Here is a 23,901-nt window from a genome sequence, read left to right as displayed (position 1 = left end):
AGCCTCTCTGCTGATACCCTCTGTCTTTCCATCAGAGAGCTTAGGTTATCCAGAGGGGAGGCTCCTGCTCTTTTTGGGTCTATTCTGTCTCCTGGGGCTGCCAGGTGAAGTCACGAGGGATGGAGAGTCACGTGTGCAGGAGAAAACTGGGCCTGTGGAGCAGGGAGGTCTGACCGCCTTCCCCCACTTCCTGTACTGCTCTCCCCGGGTCTCCCCAGTGTTTCAGGCACACCTGGAGGAGCAGTGATTGTCACCTACAGGGTGGCTCATGATTCTCTGTGGCTTCTACTCAGCAAAGCTGGAACTTGAAAGTTGGGCTCACCTACTCAAGTTAACTTCGCTTCGGTGACACTGAGCAGCTCCCTGGAAGGGGAGGGGTTTGAGCCTCTGCCAGTGCTCTATTACAGCTTATCCCCAAACCTGAGTGGAAGTGGACTGGCTGTATGTGTGGACACACACAGAGGCCCTTCCCTAGTCCCTCCAGTGGCCATTCTTTGAGACTATGTTGATTCCATAGTTCACAGAATGCAAAGCACTTCAGTGTACATCAGCTTCTTTTAGCTCACAACTTTGGGAGATAGGCCACGCACCCATTATTAATCAATATCATTTTACAGGTGAAAGATTTCATAGCTAGGAGGTAATTATGTCATTCATTGTTTCCTCATTCATGATTTGATAAGACTCAGAAAAGTTAGTGACTTGACCAAGATCATACAACTAGTATTTATCAGATCCAGGAAGACAAGGTATTTCTGATTCCCCACCCAGTCCTCTACTTCTCAGATTCGCCGCAAAGCTTGTTGGCAGCCATGGACATTTTGGGTGATAAAAGAGGATTTTCTACTGAAAATCACTTTTTTTAGATTAAACTCTACTGCTTATTAGCTGGGCAGCTTTACCCTCCCTCCCCAACCCCAATCTTCTTCTCATCTATGTAAACTCATGGTGGAGAGAATTCACTTTTAAAAAGTGTCTATGGAAGTACCACATAAGCTTTGATGTGTCTAAATCAATGCAAAGATTGCCAATAGTATCCCGTTGTCTCCATCACACATGACAACAGGAGAAAGCTGTAGAGATCTCAGATTTCACGTAGAATATAAAAGTTAACTATTTTAACCACAAAAAGAAGACATTAAGATACTGTACTGCAGAAACTGCCCATGGTTCTCAGATGGCAACAACCTTGACCTGGTGGCCTAGGACACATTCAAAAGTCAGGTCACCCTTCATTTTCACTCTCAAATGTGTGAATTGTCCAGAACGGCAACTCTGAACAGGGGCATGACAGGAAAATAACTAAGCCAGTTAGCTTCACCTACCCAGTAATCTCCCACAATAAAAATTCCAGTTTTAAAAATGCTTATCATTGATTATTGCTACTAATACTCTCATACATTGCTATGAATTTTAATGAAGGACCAACAACAGAGTTTTCTATTACAGCATTTTTACCTTCATCCTACTATTTTCATACATTACATAATACAATCTGTACCTATTTTGAAGTAAGCCTAAGTAAAATATTCTCATTTATAGTTTTTAATTAGATCTTTGGTTTGCATACCACTTTTTATCCAGAAAGATAGCAAAATATTTCACAAGCTGTACCTTAATGAAATGCATTTTCTCCTCTACCAAAATGTGAAAATCATAAGTTGCTGCAGTTTTAAGGGAAAAAGATATACTCTGTTTCTCTCATAATCAAACTCCCTGACTAGGCATCAAGAGAACAAATTTCTAGTCCTAGCCTCACTGCAAGCTCACTATTAGGGAATCCATTAAGTCTTAACTTCAGATAACATCTAATTTGAAAAACTCAAAGCTCCTTAATATCTGGTTATTGCAGACCTACCTGAGACTTAAAACCTGCTCAGCAGCCCATGTGATGGGGCGGTAAAAGAGCTTTATGGAAGTGATCCAGTTCATTGGGGGTTACAATGTTGTGCTGGTGGCAGCCAGATTGTCTTGACGTATTCAGTGCAATGTGTCTTGAGACTGACCCGAAGAATTAGAGACTGGAAGCCGCCTGGAAGGCAGGAGCACGTTCAGTCCGTTGTCATCTTGCAAGTGATTACCACCCTGCAGAATGGCATAGTCTGTATTCCAGTGCTGTGACAAGGAGCAGTGATAATCCTCTCATGAGACTGACTTCCTTCTGTAGAAAAAAGAGGCTTGTTTTTACCATCTAGATACCATGATACAATGATTGTGAATAATGATTGTGTCACTGGTAGAGAGGCATTTGTTCCCCTGGTTTTGGATTATTTTAACTTTCTCCCCATTTGCTGTCAATTAACACATAGTCTCATCTTTACCTAAGGACAGAGCTGCCTTTGCTCTTCTAGATCTGGTCTTCATCTCCCCAAAGCATACAAGTTTCTATTTATGGAGGTGATGATGGCAATAGTGAATGGTGCTTCCTCCCCACAAGGTGGTGGTACATTCACCTGGGCCTTTAGCATATTAAATTGTCTCCATAGCTACGGAAATCAAGTGTTTACCTAACATACCCCAGTGTTAACTATTTCTGTTCCTGACTACTATTAATATTATAACCCCCTAGTATTGCAACAAAGGGTGACCCTGGGTGCTGGAATTTCTGTAATGCAAAAACCAAGGCCCATGTCCTGGAGAATTTGCATTCTTACCAAGTGATAGAGGAAACAGGGGTTAAACTATAACCATTTACCTAAGTATTATTATATGAGCAGCAGAGGTCAACATGGGCTGAAGCAGTTTTCATAAGATACATGATTTGATATGGGCCTTGAAAGAAGGAAAGGTCTAAATGAGAAAAAGATCACAGAGGCCTTGCCAACAGTCAAAATGGTATGTTCAGGTACTCAGAGATACGAACATGCTTAGTCTTTCTGACATTCTGCAAGTTAACTAGGTTAAACCAAATGGAGTATTGACGGAAAGGATATCTGAGAGGGCTTATTTGATATAGATTCAGTGAACTAACATACCTAGGCTAATGACTTTAGAACCAGGAGAAATCTACTAAAGCATCTTTTCTCTAAGCATATTCTGAAGTTACTAAATGTGCCATTAGAAAAACTGGGGAATAAGGGGTGGGTCTGTAATCCTATAAGTTTGGACAGTGTACATTTTGAGTTTATAAGAGAGGCATATAGTTTTCAGTGTTTCCTGTATTTGTTTGACTAAAGGACTTTTTTGAGGTTCATCTTGAAGTTCTAGTGTTCTATAAAACTCACTTTGAAATATACCACCTGAAAAGATTTTGAAGGGCAAGAGCAGATGACAGAGGAAAACATTATATTTTATGATCAATTTACTACTATTGTGAATGAATATGTCTTTAAGTACAGAAGAAAACACCATTGATGAAACCAAATGAGTGAGTGAAAGTTGCTCAGTCATGTCCAACTGTTTTGCAACCCCATGGACTGTAGCCCACCAGGCTCCTCTGTGTATGGGAATTCCTAGGCGGGAATACTGGAGTGGGTTGCCATTGCTTTCTCCAGGGGATCTTCCAGACCTAGGAATTGAACCAGTGTCTCCTGCATTGAAGGCAGATTCTGAGCTACTATCTGAGCTACCAGGGAAGCCCAAAGGGAAGGAGAGGATAACCTCCAAGATAGGAGGAGATTGTAGAAAAGGGTATTGATATATCTTAAGGAGACAACATGAGAAAACTTCAAAGATATTGGAGATGGAAGTGAGAGCTTGTGAGCTTACCACACTAGACGGTCTATTTCCTCTTACTAATTAACGTAGGAGGCAAGATCATCAACTGAAAAAGAGAAAGAAGAATGAGACTTGATAAAGTAAAACATATGAGGGAAAACTACTATAGGCTTGTACTCAGAAGCAACACTAAGCAGGAGTGAGGTTACAGATGGTGTGCACATGTAGAGTTTTGAACTAAGAGTGGCAGGGAATGGTGAGTGGTGATACAGATTCGTGATTGAATAACATAAGAAGAGGCCCAGTACATAGAAAATTAGGGGAGCAAGGAAATCTGGAGAGTCACTGAGAAGAGTGTTGAAATGGTTGATCATGGGGTAAGGTCAGAATGAACAGACATTTAGTGAGGTCAGCAGGAGCCTACTACTGCTGAAAAAGGTGAAAAATGAAGTTTCTTTAGGCATTAAGGAAGGCAAGTTCTCAAGCTAAGGCTGGAACATTTGAGATTAAATGGGAGGCCTCAGAAGAATAATTTGGAATGAGAATGAGGGCCAAAAAGCAGCTAGCAAAATGATGATAAAGATTTGTTGAACAAAAAATGGTAATGGGTTTGGATTGATGTATTAATCAAAGTAAGAAAGGAAAACATAAATCAAGTAGAGAAGGTTTTGGAAAAGGTTAAAAAAAGATTTAAGGTGGCAATAGTGGACCATGATGGAGAATCTAATACTATAAGTCTATGATGAGTACCTCAAATGAACAGCAGTGGAATGAAAGCAGGAGAGAGCTGCTTAGCAATCACAAGCTTGGTGTAGATTAAGAGCCAGAGCACTGTGCTTAAAATCTGGCCCTGGAGCCCTGCTTTGCTGCCCTCTAGCATCATGATCTATGGCAAAAAAAACTTCACCCTTCACCTTTCCTAAACATCAGTTTCCTCATGAGTAAAATCAGAAAATTCCCACATCCAAAGAGTGAGTGTAAGAGATAAGTTGTTGTTCAGTAGCTCAGTCATGTCCAACTCTTTGCAGCCTCATGGACTGCAGCACACCAGGCTTTCCTGTCCATCACCATCTCCACCAGCTTGCTCAAACTCATGTCCATTGAGTTGGTGATGCCATCCAACCATCCCATCCTCTGTCATCCCCTTCTCCTCCCACCTTCAATCTTTCCCAGCATCAGGGTCTTTTCTAATGAGTTAGCTATTAGCATCAGGTGGCCAGAGTGTTGGAGCTTCAGCTTCAGCACCAGTCCTTCCAATAAATATTCAGGATTGATTTCCTTTAGGATTGACCAGTTTGATCTCCTTGCAGTCCAAGGGACTCTCAAGAGTCTTCAATACCACAGTTCAAAAGCATCAATTCTTCGGCCCTCAGCCTTCTTTATGGTCCAAGGGATAAGTTAAATAATATATAAAAAGTGCCAAGCACAAGACCTACTGCACAGTAAGCATTTTATAATGGTAGCCACACTACTATGGAGGCTATAGGGGCAGGGAGAAGAAAGGGGTTTTCACTTTGGGGACAGTGACAGTATCTTCTTTCAGGTAATGCCATTTTGATGTTTCTCCATTTAGACACAATGCAATGATTATTCCAGAAAATATACTCAGTGCAAGGGGCAAAATATAGATAACTCTGATATAACACCAAGTCATGTGCTGCACCATATATTGTTCTCATGTTGGAATCCTCATTACGGAGTTTGAAGTGACCTTATCACTAGATCCTGTGGCAGGCTTTCTGGACCAGAAGATTCCAGTATCTAATGACTTAGAAAAGGGATTTCCATCACAAGTATTCATGAAAACCAGAAAAAGTATTATCATATGTACAAACATTTATAAACATGTTTATATGCATATGTATATATCCCAAAGATCTCTTATTTTAAGAACAAAAATCAACTTTATCTAACATCACTAAGGTTCCGGGATGAGCAGCTCTTATTAACAGAGTTTGTGAGTGGTCAAAGAGGAATCAACATCTCTGTAGAGAAAATTAACACAAATTTAAAGGGACAGATAGTGGGACCTTCTATTGGCAGGGCTATGCTAGGGGTCTTCAGGCCATCAGTGATGATTCTTCTGGACATGGGTATTAACTAGTGGTTAATTAAGGAGCTAATTTTTTTTTTAAGTAAATCATTTCCTATAGCATCACAAAGCTGAAGATAGGGTTCCTGACTAGTTTTTCTGGCTATGATACTTCTGGTGCCTTATTCATTAAATGGTTTTCTCATCAGTTTCCAAAAAGGTGAGATTGGTGACATAGACTTCAGAATTCCTTTCAGGTAATTAATTAAAAAGTTAAAAGTCAAATGGATTTCTTTAACAAGTTTAATAGTTTAACAGGTGGATAAGCCACTTAATTCCCCCATCTTTCTTCTCAGGGGACTATTACAGTTTTAAGGGGTTTCCCTTGTGGCTCAGCTGGTAAAGAATCCGCCTGAAATGCAGGAGACCTGGGTTCAATCCCTGGGTTGGAAAGATCCCCCAAAGAAGGGAAAGGCTACCCACTCCAGGATTCTGACCTGGAGAATTCCATGGTCTGTATAGTCCATGGGGTAGCAAAGAGTTGGACACAGCTGAACAACTTTCACTTTCAGAGTTGGACTTTAAAAATCATAAAATCTTTTTCTTGCAGATGAAAAAGCTGAGCCATGACTCATCCAAGATCATGTATCCAGTTCTGTGATTTTACTTTCTCTTTTCTTTTTCTTACTCCTTTTACCTCTCTCCTTTTCCCTCTCACCAATATTCTCTGCCCCCACAACCACCTTTCTGCTGATTATTTCTTGGATTTACCCTTGCCTTATGAAATTTCCTGTGCCTCAAATGAGGAGCTAGTGGGTCTTTGCCAATTAGTAACCCCTTGCCACTAATTCAGCAATATGTGAACTGTGAACTTCCTGATGTTCAAGCTGGTTTTAGAAAAGGCAGAGGAACCAGAGATCAAATTGCCAACATCCACTGGATCATGGAAAAAGCAAGAGAGTTCCAGAAAAACATCTATTTCTGCTTTATTGACTATGCCAAAGCCTTTGACTGTGTGGATCACAAGAAACTGTGGAAAATTCTGAAAGAGATGGGAATACCAGACCACCTGACCTGCCTCTTGAGAAATCTGTATGCAGGTCAGGAAGCAACAGTTAGAACTAGACATGGAACAACAGACTGGTTCCAGATAGGAAAGGGAGTACGTCAAGGCTGTATATTGTCACCCTGCTTATTTAACTTATATGCAGAGTACATCATGAGAAACGCTGGGCTGGAAGAAGCACAAGCTGGAATCAAGATTGCCAGGAGAAATATCAATAACCTCAGATATGCAGATGACACCACCCTTATGGCAGAAAGTGAAGAGGAACTAAAAAGCCTCTTGATGAAAGTGAACAGAGGAGAGTGAAAAAGTTGGCTTAAAGCTCAACATTCAGAAAACGAAGATCATGGCATCTGGTCCCATCACTCCATGGGAAATAGATGGGGAAAACAGTGGAAACAGTGTCAGACTTTATTTTTTGGGGCTCCAAAATCACTGCAGATGGTGACTGCAGCCATGAAATTAAAAGACGCTTACTCCTTGGAAGGAAAGTTATGACCAACCTAGATAGCATATTCAAAAGCAGAGACATTACTTTGCCAACAAAAATCTATCTAGTCAAGGCTATGGTTTTTCCTGTGGTCATGTACGGATGTGAGAGTTGGACTGTGAAGAAGGCTGAGCGCTGAAGAATTGATGCTTTTGAACTGTGGTGTTGGAGAAGACTCTTGAGAGTCCCTTGGACTGCAAGGAGATCCAACCAGTCCATTCTGAAGGAGATCAGCCCTGGGATTTCTTTGGAGGGAATGATGCTGAAGCTGAAACTCCAGTACTTTGGCCACCTCATGCTGAAGAGTTGACTCATTGGAAAAGACTCTGATTCTGGGAGGAATTGGGGGCAGGAGAGGAAGGGGACGACAGAGGATGAGATGGCTGGATGGCATCACTGACTTGATGGACGTGAGTCTCAGTGAACTCCGGGAGTTGGTGATGGACAGGGAGGCCTGGCGTGCTGCAATTCATGGGGTCATGAAGAGTCGCACACGACTGAGCGACTGAACTGAACTGAACTGCCACTAATTCACCACTACATTTGGGGCAAAGAAAGGAGGGAAGTGGGACAATTTTAAATTTACTGTGATCTTTGAGACAGCTCTATCTACACCTGGGAATTGCTGTTAGACAATTAAGGTTAGTAAAGCTCATTGAATTTCTCAGAGGAAAGGTGTTATTTGAATTATTACCAGATAATTATTGTTAAAAATAACAATAATGTAAAAAATAGGAACTTTACATGTTAGAGACATTATCATTTTAATTTCCAGTTGGGGGGAAGAAAGCCCTGAGGGATCCAGAAACTCTTTTATTTTCCCCATAATGTGCTCTCTGCCAGAAACTCCATGAATTCTGCCTAATGTCCGATGACTTGACAAACTGGCCCTGAATCAGAAGTTAGTCGTGTTGTGTGAACTGGTAGCCAAGTTTTTCAGCTTGAGTTGCTCCTTTGAAAATGACCCTCAGTAGGAAGGTGAGTGTCAGACATAGGATCTGTGGTACCCAGATTGATGTCATCAGCATCACCTGGGAGCCTGTAGAAATGTAGAATTACAGACTCCATCCCCAGACACGCTGAATGAGAAATCCTGGGTGATTCATTTGTTCATCAGCATTTGAGAAAACCAGCCTAAAGCATCCTCATCTTCAAATAGAAAAGAGCTAGGAAGGAGTCATCATTTCTGAAAGAGTTCCTCCGCCTGAGATCTCTGCCCCCAGGTCTTTCAGTGACTCTGAACCTTCATGGAAACAACATAAACCTCTCTCTTGTGCTGAACTCACAGTGGGAACTAGAAACGTGCTCGTGCTGTGTTGGAGCAGTTGTTGTAAAGTGAAAAGAGCACAGATTTAGAGTCAGTAAGACATGGGTCTCACACTACCCACAGCTTCCTAATCTTAGAGTAGTTGATTGAGGACTCTGGGTCTCACTTTTCCACATTTATAAAATGGGTATATTAACACCTGCATCATGGCTGAGGATTGAATAAATTCCTCATACAGTCCCTAACAACAGTTAAACATCTAACAAATTATTGTTACTTTTTTTTTTTTTGGTAAGCTTTTGTCATAGAAGTCCCATCTGTCATTTTAGAATGATTTGGTATGGAAATGGTCATACTAAAATGAGACCTCCACAGAGAGTGCCTCACAGCAGTCTGTGGCGGCATGTTACATAACAGCCCTGCTCTCTGAGGGCTTCGAGACAGATCTGCAGAGCCATCAACAATACAGCGTCTGGAATGGAAATGGCCCACTGTCTCCTCTGCCTCTGACACCATCCAGAACCTTGCCAGCTGGGCTCCCAGAGAAGATTCATTTTTACAGCGATGATATAAGAGGCAGAGAGAACAGCTGGATTTCCAGATTCAGGGGGAAATGTAAGACCCCAGCAGCCTCTTACCTTTTGACTTAAAAACTGAGTACATTGGATATGGATACCATTGAAAAAGGATAAATATGAAACCTCATGTAGTCAATTTCCCTGGGTCTTTTTTAGAACATCACTACTCCTTAAGCAGTAGAACATGACACACCATGCAGCAGCTCTAATTAAAAACCTTCGGGTGTGTGCTGTGGCAAGAGGGGAAATAAGAAGGAGAGAGGTGACAGTTTGCCCAAAAAGGAAAGGAAACTCATAGCAAGAGGCTGTGGAGCTGATAAGAGGAGTTTGATTAAAGGACAGAAAGATTGTGTCTCCACTTAATTATAATATGCACAATTTAAATCAAATGTTAGACACATTTAAAATGTACACTTACGTAATTACACAATGGATGTGTATGCTTCCAGGTAATTTTTCATTGCAATGTACTAGACATATCGACTAGTGATTTCCTCTATCATTTTAATATAGTTGCCAAGGAAGCAAAGAGAAGGAAGCTCTGTCTGATGACCTGTTGATAATCTATCCAGCCACGTGACGATTTAGTAAGAACTGTGAGGCGCCCTTGAACCCAATTTGCTGTTTATGTGGCTCCTAGGGTGTTACTGTATAATGGATCTCTCAGTACCTCACATGGCTCCACCATATTGGCCAAGAGAATATGATAACCAGTACCAAGTTTTCCTCTGGGATTAACAGTGAGTAACATGAATAGCATGCTCACTTGGGGAGGTGATGAAGTTTTATAGGACTGGTGGCTAGTGCTTAAGAGCTGAGTTCTTCTGGACACATAAAAACCACTGAGATCCCCTGGAAAAGTCTGTTTTCCTCACTTAGGGAAACACTGCTATCCCCACAACATGTTTTCTTGGGCTTTCCATCATCAGGTGAAAGAAAATGATTCTGTTTGAGGATGAGGATAGAGAGGAGATTAAACAGTTAATGTTTCTTCTACCACAAGAGAAGAATAAGGGATGAAAATTAGAACAGTCTTGGAAGCAGTCACTATCCTTTTCTACAAGGAGATTGGAGATATAATGAAAGGAAAATAAGTAAACATTTAAACAAACCTATAGGATAAAAACTGGGCAAAGCTAGGTGGGAAAAGATTTATTGGTGTGGCATAATAGCAGGATTGCCAATAGCCTATGTGTCTATAGAAAGATGAATTTAACCGTAGAATTACCACAGCCTGTTCTCACCTAGAACTTCAGCTGAATGCACTGCTTTTCCAAAGCATGAGAAATTTCTTCATTCTGCTTTTTCACCCTGAGTTGATCACTCCAGTGGTATTTGCAATATTGTCACAAATGTTTCTGCTTGTATTATTAGAAAGGTTTGCTCCCTTGTTCTTTAAATCCACCCTCATTTTTAAAACACTTAACTATAAAAAGCCATTTATTAGTTTGGTTGATTAAAGTAAGGGAAACAAAGTTCTTCATTTTGTGGAACCCAGTGTATCCTTGCAGATTATGCACCCCAACTCCTCACTCTCTCTGTGTGGTCACTGCTGATGGTCTGCTGGGCCTACTTGTTCTGAGAAAGCACTGGTAGGTGTTTAGAGATTTGTGACTTTTTCTATCAGTTGTCTTTACTCAGCCACTAGCAAGGATGTGGTGTTGAGCAACTCAGTTCCCTTGATCTCCTCATCTGAAAAATGAGGGTTTGGAGTAGATGAGCTTCAAGGTCTTTCCAGTTCAGTCTCAACTTCCATGACTCCAAGAAAGCATCTTTATTCCTTTTAAATTTGGATCAGCAGATAGCCACCGAGTGCTAAGCTGTGTGTAAGGCATTGCACACAATGGGGTTAAAGAGAGTAAAAATGGTCTCTGCCTTCAAGAAGCTTAAGCAGGAAGAAATGTTACACAAATAAATATTAGAGTCCATAGGATATGTAAGTGCTTTCCTGATGGCTCAGACTGTAAAGAATCCAACTGCAATGCCAGAGACCTGTGTTTGACCCCTGTGTCAGGAAGATCCCCTGGAGGAGGAAAGGGCAACCCACTTCAGTATTTTTGCCTGGAGAATTCCATGGACAGAGAAGCCTGGCGGGCTACGGTCCATGAGGACACAAAGAGTCAGACACAACTAAGCAACTAACACTTTCTTTTCCTTTTTCATAGAATGTGCAAAGGGAACGGTGCAAAAAGTTCTTTAGGATTCAAGAAAGGGCACTTTGCTTTGGGAAATGTCATATAAGTGAGATGGTATTTGGATTGCCCTTAAGGAAGCTCTATGCAGATGTTAGGAAAAGGGAGGAAAGACCATGACCCTGATGGGAAGGAATGGAACTTCTGCAATGTAGAATGGACTGTAGAAAAAAAGAAAAGAAAAGGAAATTAGAATGGGGCTATATTCTAGAAACCTTAAATGCCAAGCTGAGAAGTCTGCATTTAATCCAGCAAAGAGCAAAAGAATGATGTATTTAGAATGGTACTTCAGAACAGTAAATGCATTGCTGGTATGAAGGGTGAACAAGAGGTAAAGAGGATCTGGAGGAAGGGAAGCTAAGTAGGAGGCACTCACAGAAGTCCAGGCAACAGGTGATAAAGGGATAAAAAGTGAGCATTGATTCACAGCCTGAGTAAAAACCACAGGACTTGGCAGCTTATTGGTTATGGGAAATGAAAGATAAAGGGGAATTAAACAAGACTCCTCAATTGTAGGCACAAGTAATGGAAGGAAATGGTACCAATAGCAGGAAATGGGAAGACTAGAGAAGGCACTTATTTTGAGGGAAAAGCAATGAATTCTGCTTGAAACTTTCTGAGTTAGAAGTGCCTGTGAAGTGTACGATGGAGATGTGAGCTTCTCAAAGTTAGAGGCCCCATCTTATTCATCTTTTCCAGGTGCCTAATAGAGTCTATGTAAACAGTGAATGAATGAACAAACAAACAAATGAATCAATGAACCAATAACCAGCAGTTATTTAGAATAAGTGTCTGGAGCTCTGTAGACAAGTGAGAACTAAAGATAGCCATGTGGGTGTTCTCTCTGGAGAAGTGATTGTTGAGGCCATGGAGGGTGGGTGTGTAGGCAAAGCTTGTGAAGAGTATCCTGAGGTATGTCTGCATTTGGGGAAAGAGAAGAGGCCAAGGAAGGAAGCAGAAGAGAGAACTGAGAGCAGGAGCGAAGTCAGGATGGTGCCGTATCCTGATGAGAAGGGAGGAGAGCTTCCGGAATAAAGTGGTCATCAGGCCCAGGTGACCAAAGGGCCAAGGCCTGGGAAAAGTACCTCTGGGTATGAGTCTCTGAGACAGATGGGAGTCCGTTCTGTAACCCCTGAGGCTGTACCTCTCAGGGTTAGAGGATGCAGCAGGAAGCAGCCTGCAGTGAAGGCTGGCAAGAAGGCAAGAGGTCAGAAACACGTTCAGGTCCGTGGGCATCTGTAAGACAGGCAAGAATCTTGGAGCGACAAAGAGGGAGAGACTGAGGGGAAATGAGCATTGGAGGAGTCAGCTGTAGCCAGGTGGAGGGGCACCGCCCCCGCTTCCCCTCCCCAGGGGTCCCTAACCTCCAGAATCTGATGCCTGAGGATCTGAGGTGGAGCTGATGTAATAATAATAGAAATAAAGGAGTGTTAGAAAGTGTTAGTTGCTCAGTCATATCCAACTCTTTGCGACGCCATGGACTGTAGCCCGCCAGGCTCCTCCATTCATGGGATTCTCCAGGCAAGAACACTGGTATGGGTTGCCATTCCCCTCTCCAGGGGATCTTCCGGACCCAGGGATTGAACACAGGTCTCCTGCATTGCTGTCAGACTCTTTACCATCTGAGCCACTAGGGAAGCTCAGAAATAAAAATAAATAGAAATAAAGTGAGCAATAAATGTAATGCGTTTGAATCATCCTGAAACCATCCCCCTCCCCCCGGTCCATTGGAAAATTGTCTTTCATGAAACTGGTCCCTGGTACCAAAAGGTTGGGGACCACTGCTCTACCCTCACCCTCAGCTCCAACTTAGGACCAACGTCAGCTCCAACGTCAGCTCCTTCAGCCCCATCTGTACTGGCGGGTGCTATTGATGTTCTCACACCAGACAGGCAGTCGGGTAGAAATGCTGAAAATGGGGCGTGGACAACACCATCTCCATCTCCCTCCCTTGACTCGCCAGGTCTCTGGTGCAAAATGCGGAACCAGACTCTCAACCAAGTCCGAGGGTTCTGGCTCTCTCAGAACTAGTGATCTCCATTGCCTCCTCCTTTGACAGCCTTATTTTTGTTTGTCTCTTGTCTGATCCAGATGCAGCCGCTCTGTGTTCCCTGCCCCAATGAACAGCTGCACTAGGCCCAAGCCTTGGAGTGATTTACCTGAAGAGTGACACCATTTATTTGAAAACTACTGTGAGTACATTATGCCTCCACTGAAAGGCTTCTCAGTTCACTTTGTTTAATTAAAAAAAAAAAAAGCACTCACAATTGTAAGAGCAGACGAAATTTTAGATGGCTTCATCTCTTGGATGCAGTGATGTAACCAGACTCAGTCCTGAGGTGCCCACACTGGTTCTCAGCTTCCAGCCTGCAGTGTGAGCCCCGGGCAGAATCACGCCCGCTTCCCAGGTGGCTGAGCTGAGCTGCAAGCACTTTGCAGGGACCGGTGCTGTTCTGCTGGGTCATCTGTGCCGCGGCCTGAAGCCATGGCAGCTGCAGCCCTCTGTGTTTGCCTCTCATCGCCCTTCTGTGCAGCTCTGTTGCATCTTGCTGCAGCTTGTCATTTCACGCTGCCCTGGTCACATTTGTGAGCCAGCTTTCTGTGCTCATGTCCACCTGTGATGTAGCTGCCTCTCTGTGTCCCCATGCTGCAGTCTCCTTGCTACCCAAGGGGCCAACACCCACCCTTGTGTCTGTGGGCTCCTTCAGCCACATCTCTAAACCATTGTGCCCAGGTCAGCTCTGCCCTCTGGATGCAAGGCTCAGGGTACTCGATTGAGTTCCCTTCAAGTCAGACATTTACATAGGAGAAGTACGACCCCTGCAAGTCAAGTTGAAGAAGTAAATTGGGGTAGGAGCTGGATGCCAACAGGAAATACTGATGAAAAAGTGACATCGAGTTTTGATTAATCATTGCTAGAAGTAACAGATAAATATATGCCTTCTTTCACTAGAAAAGCCAGAACTTTAAATTATTTAGAGGCTAGGCATGCAAAATAATTATACATTTTAAAACAAAAACTCATGCTGGTTGTTGTACTTGCTCGTTTTCCTTTATGGTGTGAGGCAGGAAACGGGATGGTGTTTTACAGACATCTCTGTTACTGGAAAATGCTAAACCTAGGAAACTAACGTTTCTCCCAGGCTTCAGGTAGGATTTTCACATTCACATTCTCTATGTCTTTAGCTACTCTGGGCACAAATCAAACCCAATGAGGAGGAAGTCAGGGTTTGGATTGTTTTGTTCTGCATTGCTTTCTACCTTTAACACTGTCAGTCACCTGGATTGTAATTGATGGTGGTGGATGTGTAGATGAGAATCAGGCCTGCCTGAATGGAGACCGGAACTATCAGACTGATCCACAGGACTAATGGGCTGGAGGGACTGGGGACGAAAGACATGACAAGAGGTCAGAAATAGAGTGTCCTCATTCTGTACCCATGTGGGCAACTCACTTGTGTAAACACCGTCACCCTTAAGTTCAAGCGGAAGACTGCCTTAGAAATCCCCACATCCGGAGAGCTTTCCGAGTTTGTTTCCATCACAGAGCACAGTACCGCAAACACAAGGGCACAGCTGGTCTCAGAGTCTCAGCCTGGTTTATCCTTTGGGAGGGAAAGGATTCTGGATTCTCTAGAATCCAGAATCAGGACAGAAATTGGGACCTAAGATTTCCTAAAAATTTCTAGGAAGCCCACAAGGGAGCCTCTGTGCTGAACACCAGTGCCTGTATTCATGATTTGCGGGACCTTGAGGAGGGAGATGTTGGGTTCTAATTCTTGCAGCCTTTGCTTTTCCTAAGTTCAGCTTCCTCATATGTAAAAGAGAAATAATAATAAAACTTACAGAGACTTGCTTGGTGCAAAACCTTCATTCAATAAGTGAATATGCTATAAACATCGCTCAGATGCTCAGTCGTCTCCGACTCTTTGTGACCCCATGGACTGCAGTCCTCCAGGCTCCTCTGGCCATGGAATTCTCCCAGCAATACGGGCAGCCCGCAGTTACCATTTCCTCCTCCAGGGTATCTTCCCGACCCAGGGATCGAACCCACATCTCTTAAGTCTCCTCCATTGGCAGGCGGATTCTTTACAAAGTAGCACCACCTGGGAAACCTTGTATGGTATAAAAATGTGTTCTAATTACAAATGAATCCCTCTCTATGTGTTTACAATACCCGGGTGAAGTCTCAAGGCTTGAAGGGTGGATAGGGAGGAGGTAAGTGTTAGATTTTAAAACCTACCTACTTGCATATCACCTGCACAACCAGGCTCAGCAACCTGCCTACTTACCTGGATTGCTGCGATGACTAAATGAGATAATATATGTATAGTGTCTGGCACAGCAGACAATAGTATATTTACTCAGTCAACTAAAATTTACTGGGTATTTGCCAAGTGCCAGGCACTGTTCTAGGGACCAGAAGCATGGCAGCAAATAAAACAAACCTAAATCCCTGCTCTCACAGAGCTTATGTTCAGTTTTCTTCCCCCATAAATTGCAAATAGACAAAATAGGCACTTGGACACCAAGAGAGAATTGCTTTCATTTTATTGCTGTGTCTTTCCTTCTGGAAAGTATAATGGGAGAAAAGGTAAAGGATATGGAGAGGGGAGAAACAGTATGCTAATTCATCCCTCCCTCACCCCTGACACACATGCAAAACCATAGAACATTCCCTGCCCTGATACATGGCCCAAGAGACCGACGTTTCCAGATTACGACACCCAGGCTGCCTTTTTCTCCGGCTACCTTTGAATTTGGCCAAAAGGAGTTAAAAGATGTTTGCTCCTTGGAAGAAAAGCTATGACAAACCTAGACAGTGTATTAAAAAGCAGAGACATCACTTTGCCAACAAAGGTCTATATAGTCAAAGCTATGGCTTTTCCAGTAGTCATGCACAGATGTGAGAGTTGGACCATGAAGACGGCTGAGCACCAAAGAACTGATGCTTTCAAACTATGGTGCTGGAAAAGATTGTTGAGAGTTCCTTGTACAGCAAGGAGTTCAAACCAGTCAATCCTAAAGAAAATCAACCCTGAATATTCGTTGGAAGGACTAATGCTGAAGCTGAAGCTCCAGTAATTTGGCACCTAATGCAAAGCGCTGACTCGTAGAAAAGACCCTGATGCTGGGAAAGATTGAAGGCAGGAGGAGAAGTGGGTAACAGAGGATGAGATGATTGGATGGCGTCACTGACTCAATGGACATGAGCTTGAGCAAACTCCAGGAGATGGTGAAGGACAGGGAAGCCTGGCGTGCTGCAGTCCATGGGGTCACAAAGAGTCGGACACAACTGTGCAACAACAACAATAGTAAGCATTAGCAAGAGACAGGAGAGTACGGTCAGGGTACTTCTCAGTCAGACCCCTTCCCAGCTCCAGTTCTGACTGGACGTAGGGAGCTCCATACCTTTCCTCACCCCCTCGGTTTAGCAGTTTAAAGCTGAGATTAGCAACCATGCACTATCGCTAGTCCTCGGCGCATCGCTTCCCGTGAGGGTCCTGTAACCTCCTCTGTACCTCAGTAGAGAGTCCTTTCATTAAACTCTCTTCAGTTAAAACCTTTCAGTGTGCCATCTGTTTCTTGCCAAGATCCTGACTGATACAGTGAGGGAGAAATATACTGAAAAACATTGTAAATCAACCTTGCCAAGAAGGTTAAAAAAATTGAAAGAATAAAATATTTGAATCATGAAAACATCTTAAATGGATCTGAGAACATTAGACCAAGCGGTGAAAGGATAAACTGTAAGAAAACGTGATAAGCTAGAGTGCCAAAGGTTGGTTTCTATGAATAGACCATAGTGCTCAGGTTTGATGGGCTTCTCTAGGCCAAGTGCAGCTTGCTTGACCCCCAACTTCAAGTGGAGCTAATGGTGTAGTAGCAGCAATGACAAACACATGAACAGAAAGAAGGTGTCAGGAGGGTGATACCGTGAAAAAAAAAAGAAAAGAAAGTGTTGAAGAGGAGTCTGCTTATCCTAGCATTCTTTCTGCCTTTGCTACCATTATAGTCCATTTGCCCCTGCCCAAATCTAGATATTTGAAAAGATGACTAAGATAAAAGAATTGCCTCCTTCCAGCTGAAATTAAAACTGCACAACCGACACCCTGTGGAAGAGCTACCCTCCCAGGGCACTGACTGTGTGCCAGCGCTGTGCCCATCACTCAACGGGAATTATTTAATCTTCACATCACCTTCCCAGATGGTGCTAGTGGTAAAGAACCCGCCTGCCAATGCAGGAAACACAAGAGACCTAGGTTCAATCCCTGGGTTGGGAAGATCCCCTGGGGAAGGAGATGGTAACCCACTCCAGTATTCTTGCCTGGAGAATTGCAGGGACAGAGGAGCCTGGCAGGCTACAGTCCAGGGGGTCACAAAGAGTCAAACATGACTGAAGCGACTTAGCATTGCATAGCATAGCAGCCCTAGAATGTTTATTATTTCCATTTTACAGATAAGGAAACTGAGGCCCAGAGAGGCAGAGGAATCTGCCTCAGGTACACGGCTACTGGATGGTAGAGCTCAGTTCTACTGCCAGCCCCCACTGAGGTGGTTTGTTACCACCTCCCCTGTGCCCTCCTCCCCAAATACTGTACTAAGCCTCTTCCGTGTATTATTGGGAAGCAGAACAAGGAAAAGATTGCCATACCAAAAAGATGTGGGACAGGTGGGGCAGGGGTCAAAACTGTCATGATCCAGTGACTCAGTATTTATTAAAAAAGGGGTTCTAATTCTTTTCCACCCAACCAGGCTGATGAGTGGAAGGCATGTGAATGTGCAGGAGAGGGTGGGAGCCCAGTGAAGAGAGAAAATTGGTGAAGAGAACACTCTCCCTCAGCAGCCCCCGGAGACTGATGAGAGCTCACAGAGATAAAATATTTATTTTCCATATGTCGCAGAGAGCATTGCCATCGCTGTATGTGTGCAATATGTGCAAAGAAGTGTGAAATCTATACATCAAATGCCACCAATCTACTTAATTTCCATGCAGTTCATATGCTTATTACCTACCATCTCCTCAATATGTTTTCATGTATATTTCTTGCCACATACAATATGGTCTAGTAAGGAAAGAGCCAACATCACCCACAACCTTACTCACTGCTATGTTTCAGCCCCAGACTTGTTGCCATGGCCAGCACAATGAGAGTTAAATACCAGTAGATCCTGCTGGCCAGCTCAACCGCCCGTCACCTTAAATCGCCTTCCCACTCCTCGAAGCAGCCTTTTTCTCCTAACAGAAATGTTTGCTGTGGGGAGATGAAAATGTTTTTGTTCTCTTTGGATAACTGGGAGATAGTCAGCATGTCAGAACTGACCATTGAAAGGCAGGTGCCTGTGGCCACACTTTTTTTTTTTTGAAAGCAGAGCTCTACCAGTGTGGCGGGAGGAAGTGCACAGTGATTGGTCTGTTTCTCTGTGGAAATGTTCAGGGTACACCCAGTTTTGCTTTGCATATATTTACGAAACATCTGCCCTTTTCTTGTTCTTAAATCCTTCCCCCTTACCAGCCCCCTTTCCCCTTTCTCCCAATTTCTCCCTTTGTTGTCGTTGGCTCGTCTAACTTTTTCATTGGAGCTTTCATTTTCCGGTTGAGGGGCGACTTCATCAGAGTGTATAATTTTAACATTGAGGAGGGAGGGAGAGAGGGAGAGGGAGTGTGGGAAGTGGGAGGCGAGAGAGAGAGGGAGAGAGAGAGAAACAGAAAAGAAAGAAGGAAGCTAAGCGGCCAGAGAGCTTGGCAAACCAACCTTTGGCATGGTGACCAGGAGGAAGGTTCTGGTCTGGTGGGGAGTTTGCCTGACACGCTGCCTGGAGTCAGCTGGTACGCTGCTGCCCTCTAAAGGCTCCAGGGACTAGTACACAGCTTCCGAGGCTTGGTGAGACTTGCCCTTGAATATGCCATGTTCATGTAATTCTTTTACACGACCAAAGAAGGTATTTTCAATTAATTACTACAGGACTTCCTTTTTCCTCCTCAATAAAATATGAGCTGCAAAACTAGGGTCAAAATAACAGCACCTGTGCATGTCTAAATGTAGATGGTTGCTATGTTTTAGAGTTTCTCAGCTCTGGAAAAAGCAGTCCACTATTAGAGAGAGTGAGATGGAAAACGCATTGTTTCTAAGGTCAGTGAATGTCTCTCTGGTATGTGCAGTTGGGAAATAGCCCAGTGGTCTAAGAACAAGTAAAGGGATTTTAGACAAATGAAGGAGTGAGCCAAAAGGTTGAGTTTTCAATATTCTGTATTTGTAGAGATGGTTTCAGTGTCTTGTGCTATGAATGGTCCCCAGAGGTGATCCTTGAGATGACAGACAGGAGGGTATGATGCAAGATGTCAGGTGGGAGGCAGCATCAAATCTAGAGAAGGAAGCGATGCCATCGATAGAAAGAACAGTACAACTTCTGCAAAGTTAAAATCAAAGAGTAATATTGGTGGGCTGGTCATACACTCACGTTTGAAAGATGGCTTCTTCAATTTCCTGAAAGAAACCAAGGAAATCAGTACATCTGAAACTAGCCTAGACCTTATTTATGAACATCAGAAATAAACTTTTTATGTTACGTGATGTCTGTCATTGTGTTTCATCTCGATATTTAAATGACCCATGAGGACCAGCCTAGCTTCAGTGGGCATAACGGTCCTACTCTTATCAAATGTACTGCATGGATTCCAAGGAAAACAGCCTGTCAAGGTAGATTTCCCTGCTGCATAAAGAGTAGGAAACTTAATTTGGATTCAGACTATAACTATTCTCAAAATATACTTTAATTTCAACTCAATTTCATTCCATCAACAAAACCATATATTGAATGACAGCTTTGTCTAAGCTACTCTGCTTAACAGTATACTCGAGACAGCAGATCTGGGAGGGGGGCAGAAACCAGGCTTGTTTTATTTCCAAGCCCATGCTGGCACATTGCAGGCACATAGTAAGTATTTGTGGAATGAATACATGAATAAATGAATAGGTGGAGGGAAGGAAGGAGGAACGAAGGGGTGAACGCAGGGAATTCAAAAATAACTATGATGCTTTTTACCCTCAGAGAGTTTGCAGTCTCACATGCATGGAATTCACCTGGAGCTGTCAGCCTGACATGGTCATTCAGATCAGTGATGGCAAAGCTGTGGCAGCAGAGAAGTCAAGGAGGATGGGGGTCAGAAAGTAAACAGCAGTCTAAATAAAAAGTGTTAAGATGACAGCAATGCAAACAGAAAGGAAACACAGGTGTGCAAAATATGAAGGCTGCACAATTTCTCAGGACTTGACAAAATGGCTTTAAGGCAGAGGAAGATGTGTGACCCGGAGGTGTCCAACACGGCGACAAGCCTGGCGACAGACAGTGGTGAGAGGGATAGGGACTGGAGAGGAAGCGCTGATTTTCATGAAGAAAAAGCAGTTGGGTACTTCCTTACACTGAAAACCAGAAACCAGTTCCTAGACACATAGACCAGAAACCTTACACTGAAAACCAGAAATCAGTTCCTAGACACATAGACACTCAAGATTTGGAGGTTCATTCCTTAGTCACCGTTCAACAGTAAAGGACTGCAGTTTGTTGCTTTTGTATTGGCTTCCTCCATCCTAAAAATACGTCTAAACACTCTCCCTCTATTTTCATCTTCACCGTGCCATCTCTGCCTCCTGCCCTCTGGAAAAGCAGATTTGATTTCACAACCTGTTGGACCAGAAACACAGTATGCTAATTCATAACACCATATTCTGCGAGGGCAGATTTAACTACCCAGTACAAGAAATTTCAATACAAAATATTCTGTATAACAAGTCCATTGCCATGCTTAGGGAAACAAGGGAAACATGGGAACAGACCCACTTACAACAAATTCTGTACCACACATAATCTTCTACCAGAAAATATTTTTTACAAATACTTTTTCTGTTCACTATACTATGATGATAGGAAAAGCTTAGAGCCAAGGAAACTGGTGGGGGTGGGTGGGATGGTGTTCAGAGTATGACATATAATTTGGTTTGAGCAGGGCCAAGGGTACATGCAGCGTAAGCTAAGTATGTATTCATTTCTATCAGCTGCATGGGCCTAGGGAGAGGAGCTGACTGATGGTTGAGCGCTGCCACTTCCTATTTATGGTCCCAAATCGCAATTACTTTCTACTTCCCTTCACCCTTCTTTTCCCAAACAAACAGTCACACTCCTGCACTCCAGGATCATGCACTAAATTATTTTTTAAAAAGGGAATCTTAAGCTTCAGATGAGTAAAGAGTGGGAATAGAGGATCTCTATGTGACATCTTTCTTCTTTACCTGCTGGAGTCTAAGCTCTTCTTTTCACTTTTCATTTGCTGCTCTAAAAAGTTTTTCATCACTATCCCTCTCGTTGGTACAGCCTGCAAGTTTAGATTGTGATTTGAAATTATGTGTTGATCTAAAACAAAATCTAATAACAGCAAGAAAATTGACTGTTCCGTAATGTGTTCCATGAATAGAAGTTGAAAACCAGAAGGAACCTTTAAGGCCTTCTAATCCAAGCCCTTTATTTTACAGATGAGGAAACTGAAGCCCAGAGAGGTGAAGTGAGGTGCCCAAGTGCCACACAGCAAGTTAGAGGCACAGCTAGTACCATAGCTCAAGTCTCCTGACTCCCAGTCCAGTGCTCCTCCCGTTACTCCACGGGTCCTGTCTCTAAGCTTCCTGACAAATGCTAGAACGGTAAAGCCTCCACTAGTATTTTTCCAGACCATGTTAAAACTCTTACGGGGGGAAGAAAGGATGCTTTCTTGGATAATGTCAGCCATACGTAGCTCAAGCTGTCTAAAGTTCTGGGACAGGGTCTTTTTATGCAGCCAACAGAGTCCAAATGTGGTGCTGTTTGCTTGGCCCATATGCTTTCATGTGTTCCCAGTTAGGCCATTACTGGAGGGAAAAAAAAAAAAAAAAAACAAGAATCAGCTTGTTTTAAAACAAGGGACATACTGGACTCCTTCCCATCCCCCCTCAGAAAAAAAAAATCAAGTTATCTTTAACAGATTCTAAAAATGCCTTTTCCCAAATATGCAGTCAGTTCCTTCAAAGGGCCCTTTGTTTATTTTCAGGAAGAAACCCAAGACAGCTGAAAACCAGAAGGCATCTGAGGAGAATGAGATTACTCAGCCGGGTGGATCCAGCGCCAAGCCGGGCCTTCCCTGCCTGAACTTTGAAGCTGTTTTGTCTCCAGGCCCAGCCCTCATCCACTCAACACATTCACTGACAAACTCGCACGCTCATCCCGGGTCATCTGACTGTGAGTACACCACTTACACCACTGAGGTGACGGTGTCTTCACGGTCCTTGCAGCAGGCTTCTCCCCCGGGTCCGGGCTTTTCTGCATTCAGAGCAAGCTGTTTCCATTTGGTCTTCCAAAGTAGCCAAAAGTAACTTGCCACCATTTTGAGTCAGCCAACATCTATATTTTCAAAGCTAGAGTGTGTTTTAAAACCAAGTGACCAGCCATTTGGCCTCAAAAGGCAGATTAATTACATGAACCGCATTCTCTTTCATAACATTAACTCAAAAACAGAAGCCGTGTTGCTATTTTCTAATTATTCTTTTGTCCCCATGATCTGAATAATGGTACTTCCACCATGATGAAATTCAACGACCAAATATGGACCTCAAAAGGAAACTTCCATTTTGAAATTACATAACACAAGTCAGCTTTGCATTAGTTATTGTAGCTTGGCTGAATTTCTCTTTCCAGTTTTTAATTTATTTTGAAGTGGTTAAAGGACAGCATAAATTTACAGAAGAAAAGAGAATGGCTTCCAAGAATTCAGAAGCCACCCAGACTTCACGTAGCCAATAAGAACTCAGGTTAAAAATATTTTTTAATTAAAAAAACTGCCTACGGGCTAAATTTGGAAATGGGCAGCTTAATGAGATTGTCGCTATTGAAATCACTCCATTGCTGTTTATTTTCGCTGTCTTCCCACTAATCTGAGAGTCACTTCTTCAAATTCTATTTTAAGAAAGTTGATAAATCACGTTTAGAAGATATTTTCTCTTTCTGAAACATAGCTCAGTTCTTCAGAGAGAGCAACACGTGTGTTGACGATGGAAGGAAGTAGGGTAACTTGGAGCCCATTGGGAAAGAATATTCCTTTTATTCCAACAGCTTTTCAGAACTGACCTCCACAGTGATGTCAGGCAGAAAGCTGGAGTCTTTTTGGATTAAGCTAAGACCAAGAAAGTTTTCTTTTCAAAAAAGAACTCCATTTATCCTGTCCACAAAGCAAAAATTATTAATTAGGAAATGAGATTCTAAATCTCCTATTGTTATTTTTCTGACAAAGCAAACATAAAACTTTGCAGAAAGGGCGAGAGGTGAATGAGGCTGGGACATTCCATCCTGTACTTTCTTCATCATAATAACCTCTAGATAAAGGGACCCCACCTTGTTCTGCTCATGACCGAGATGAGACCACACTTCAGCTGTCGCAAGAAAACGAAACGAGAAATAACAAGAGCCAAGTCTCTGCAACCTGTGTGCATTGTACCAAGCTGCTGATTCCATAGAGAAACTTGGGGGTCAGAAGCGGGGACTGTGTTCTGTGGACCGTCAAAATAGTAACATTCTTGGCCTTCTTGCCTGGCAG

At 43.0% G+C, this 23,901-nt stretch overlaps 1 protein-coding gene and 1 long non-coding RNA gene across 32 annotated transcripts in view; one reads left to right on the top strand and one right to left on the bottom strand.

Moving 5' to 3' along the window:
• The window catches only part of ZBTB20 (zinc finger and BTB domain containing 20), an 869,399-nt gene that overhangs the window by 777,596 nt on the left and 67,902 nt on the right, over positions 1 to 23,901 (top strand). For 26 of the 30 annotated variants that reach the window (XM_045166105.1, XM_045166753.1, XM_045161993.1 and 23 more), the window contains 3 exons: positions 13,374 to 13,474; positions 21,815 to 21,979; positions 22,363 to 22,550. In XM_045166105.1, coding sequence (XP_045022040.1) covers positions 21,969 to 21,979; positions 22,363 to 22,550 — 199 coding nt within the window. In that variant the 5' untranslated portion in view covers positions 13,374 to 13,474; positions 21,815 to 21,968. The remainder of the gene's footprint in view (positions 1 to 13,373; positions 13,475 to 21,814; positions 21,980 to 22,362; positions 22,551 to 23,901) is intronic. The other 4 variants (XM_045162303.1, XM_045162337.1, XM_045162558.1 and 1 more) reach the window with 1 other exon arrangement.
• Positions 19,517 to 22,693, bottom strand: LOC123328310. Of its 2 annotated transcripts, none has more exons than XR_006639965.1 (4): positions 22,568 to 22,693; positions 22,026 to 22,183; positions 21,575 to 21,657; positions 19,517 to 19,694 (listed from the first exon to the last, which is right to left on the bottom strand). It is a non-coding gene; the product is annotated as an uncharacterized LOC123328310 (long non-coding RNA). The 2 variants fall into 2 exon arrangements; XR_006639969.1 differs by lacking the exon at positions 19,517 to 19,694 and adding an exon at positions 20,844 to 20,969.

The sequence above is a fragment of the Bubalus bubalis genome, chromosome 1, assembly GCF_019923935.1.
Source record: "Bubalus bubalis isolate 160015118507 breed Murrah chromosome 1, NDDB_SH_1, whole genome shotgun sequence".
In the NCBI taxonomy this organism is placed as follows: domain Eukaryota; kingdom Metazoa; phylum Chordata; class Mammalia; order Artiodactyla; family Bovidae; genus Bubalus; species Bubalus bubalis.
This window is presented reverse-complemented; position numbering and strand designations above follow the sequence as displayed.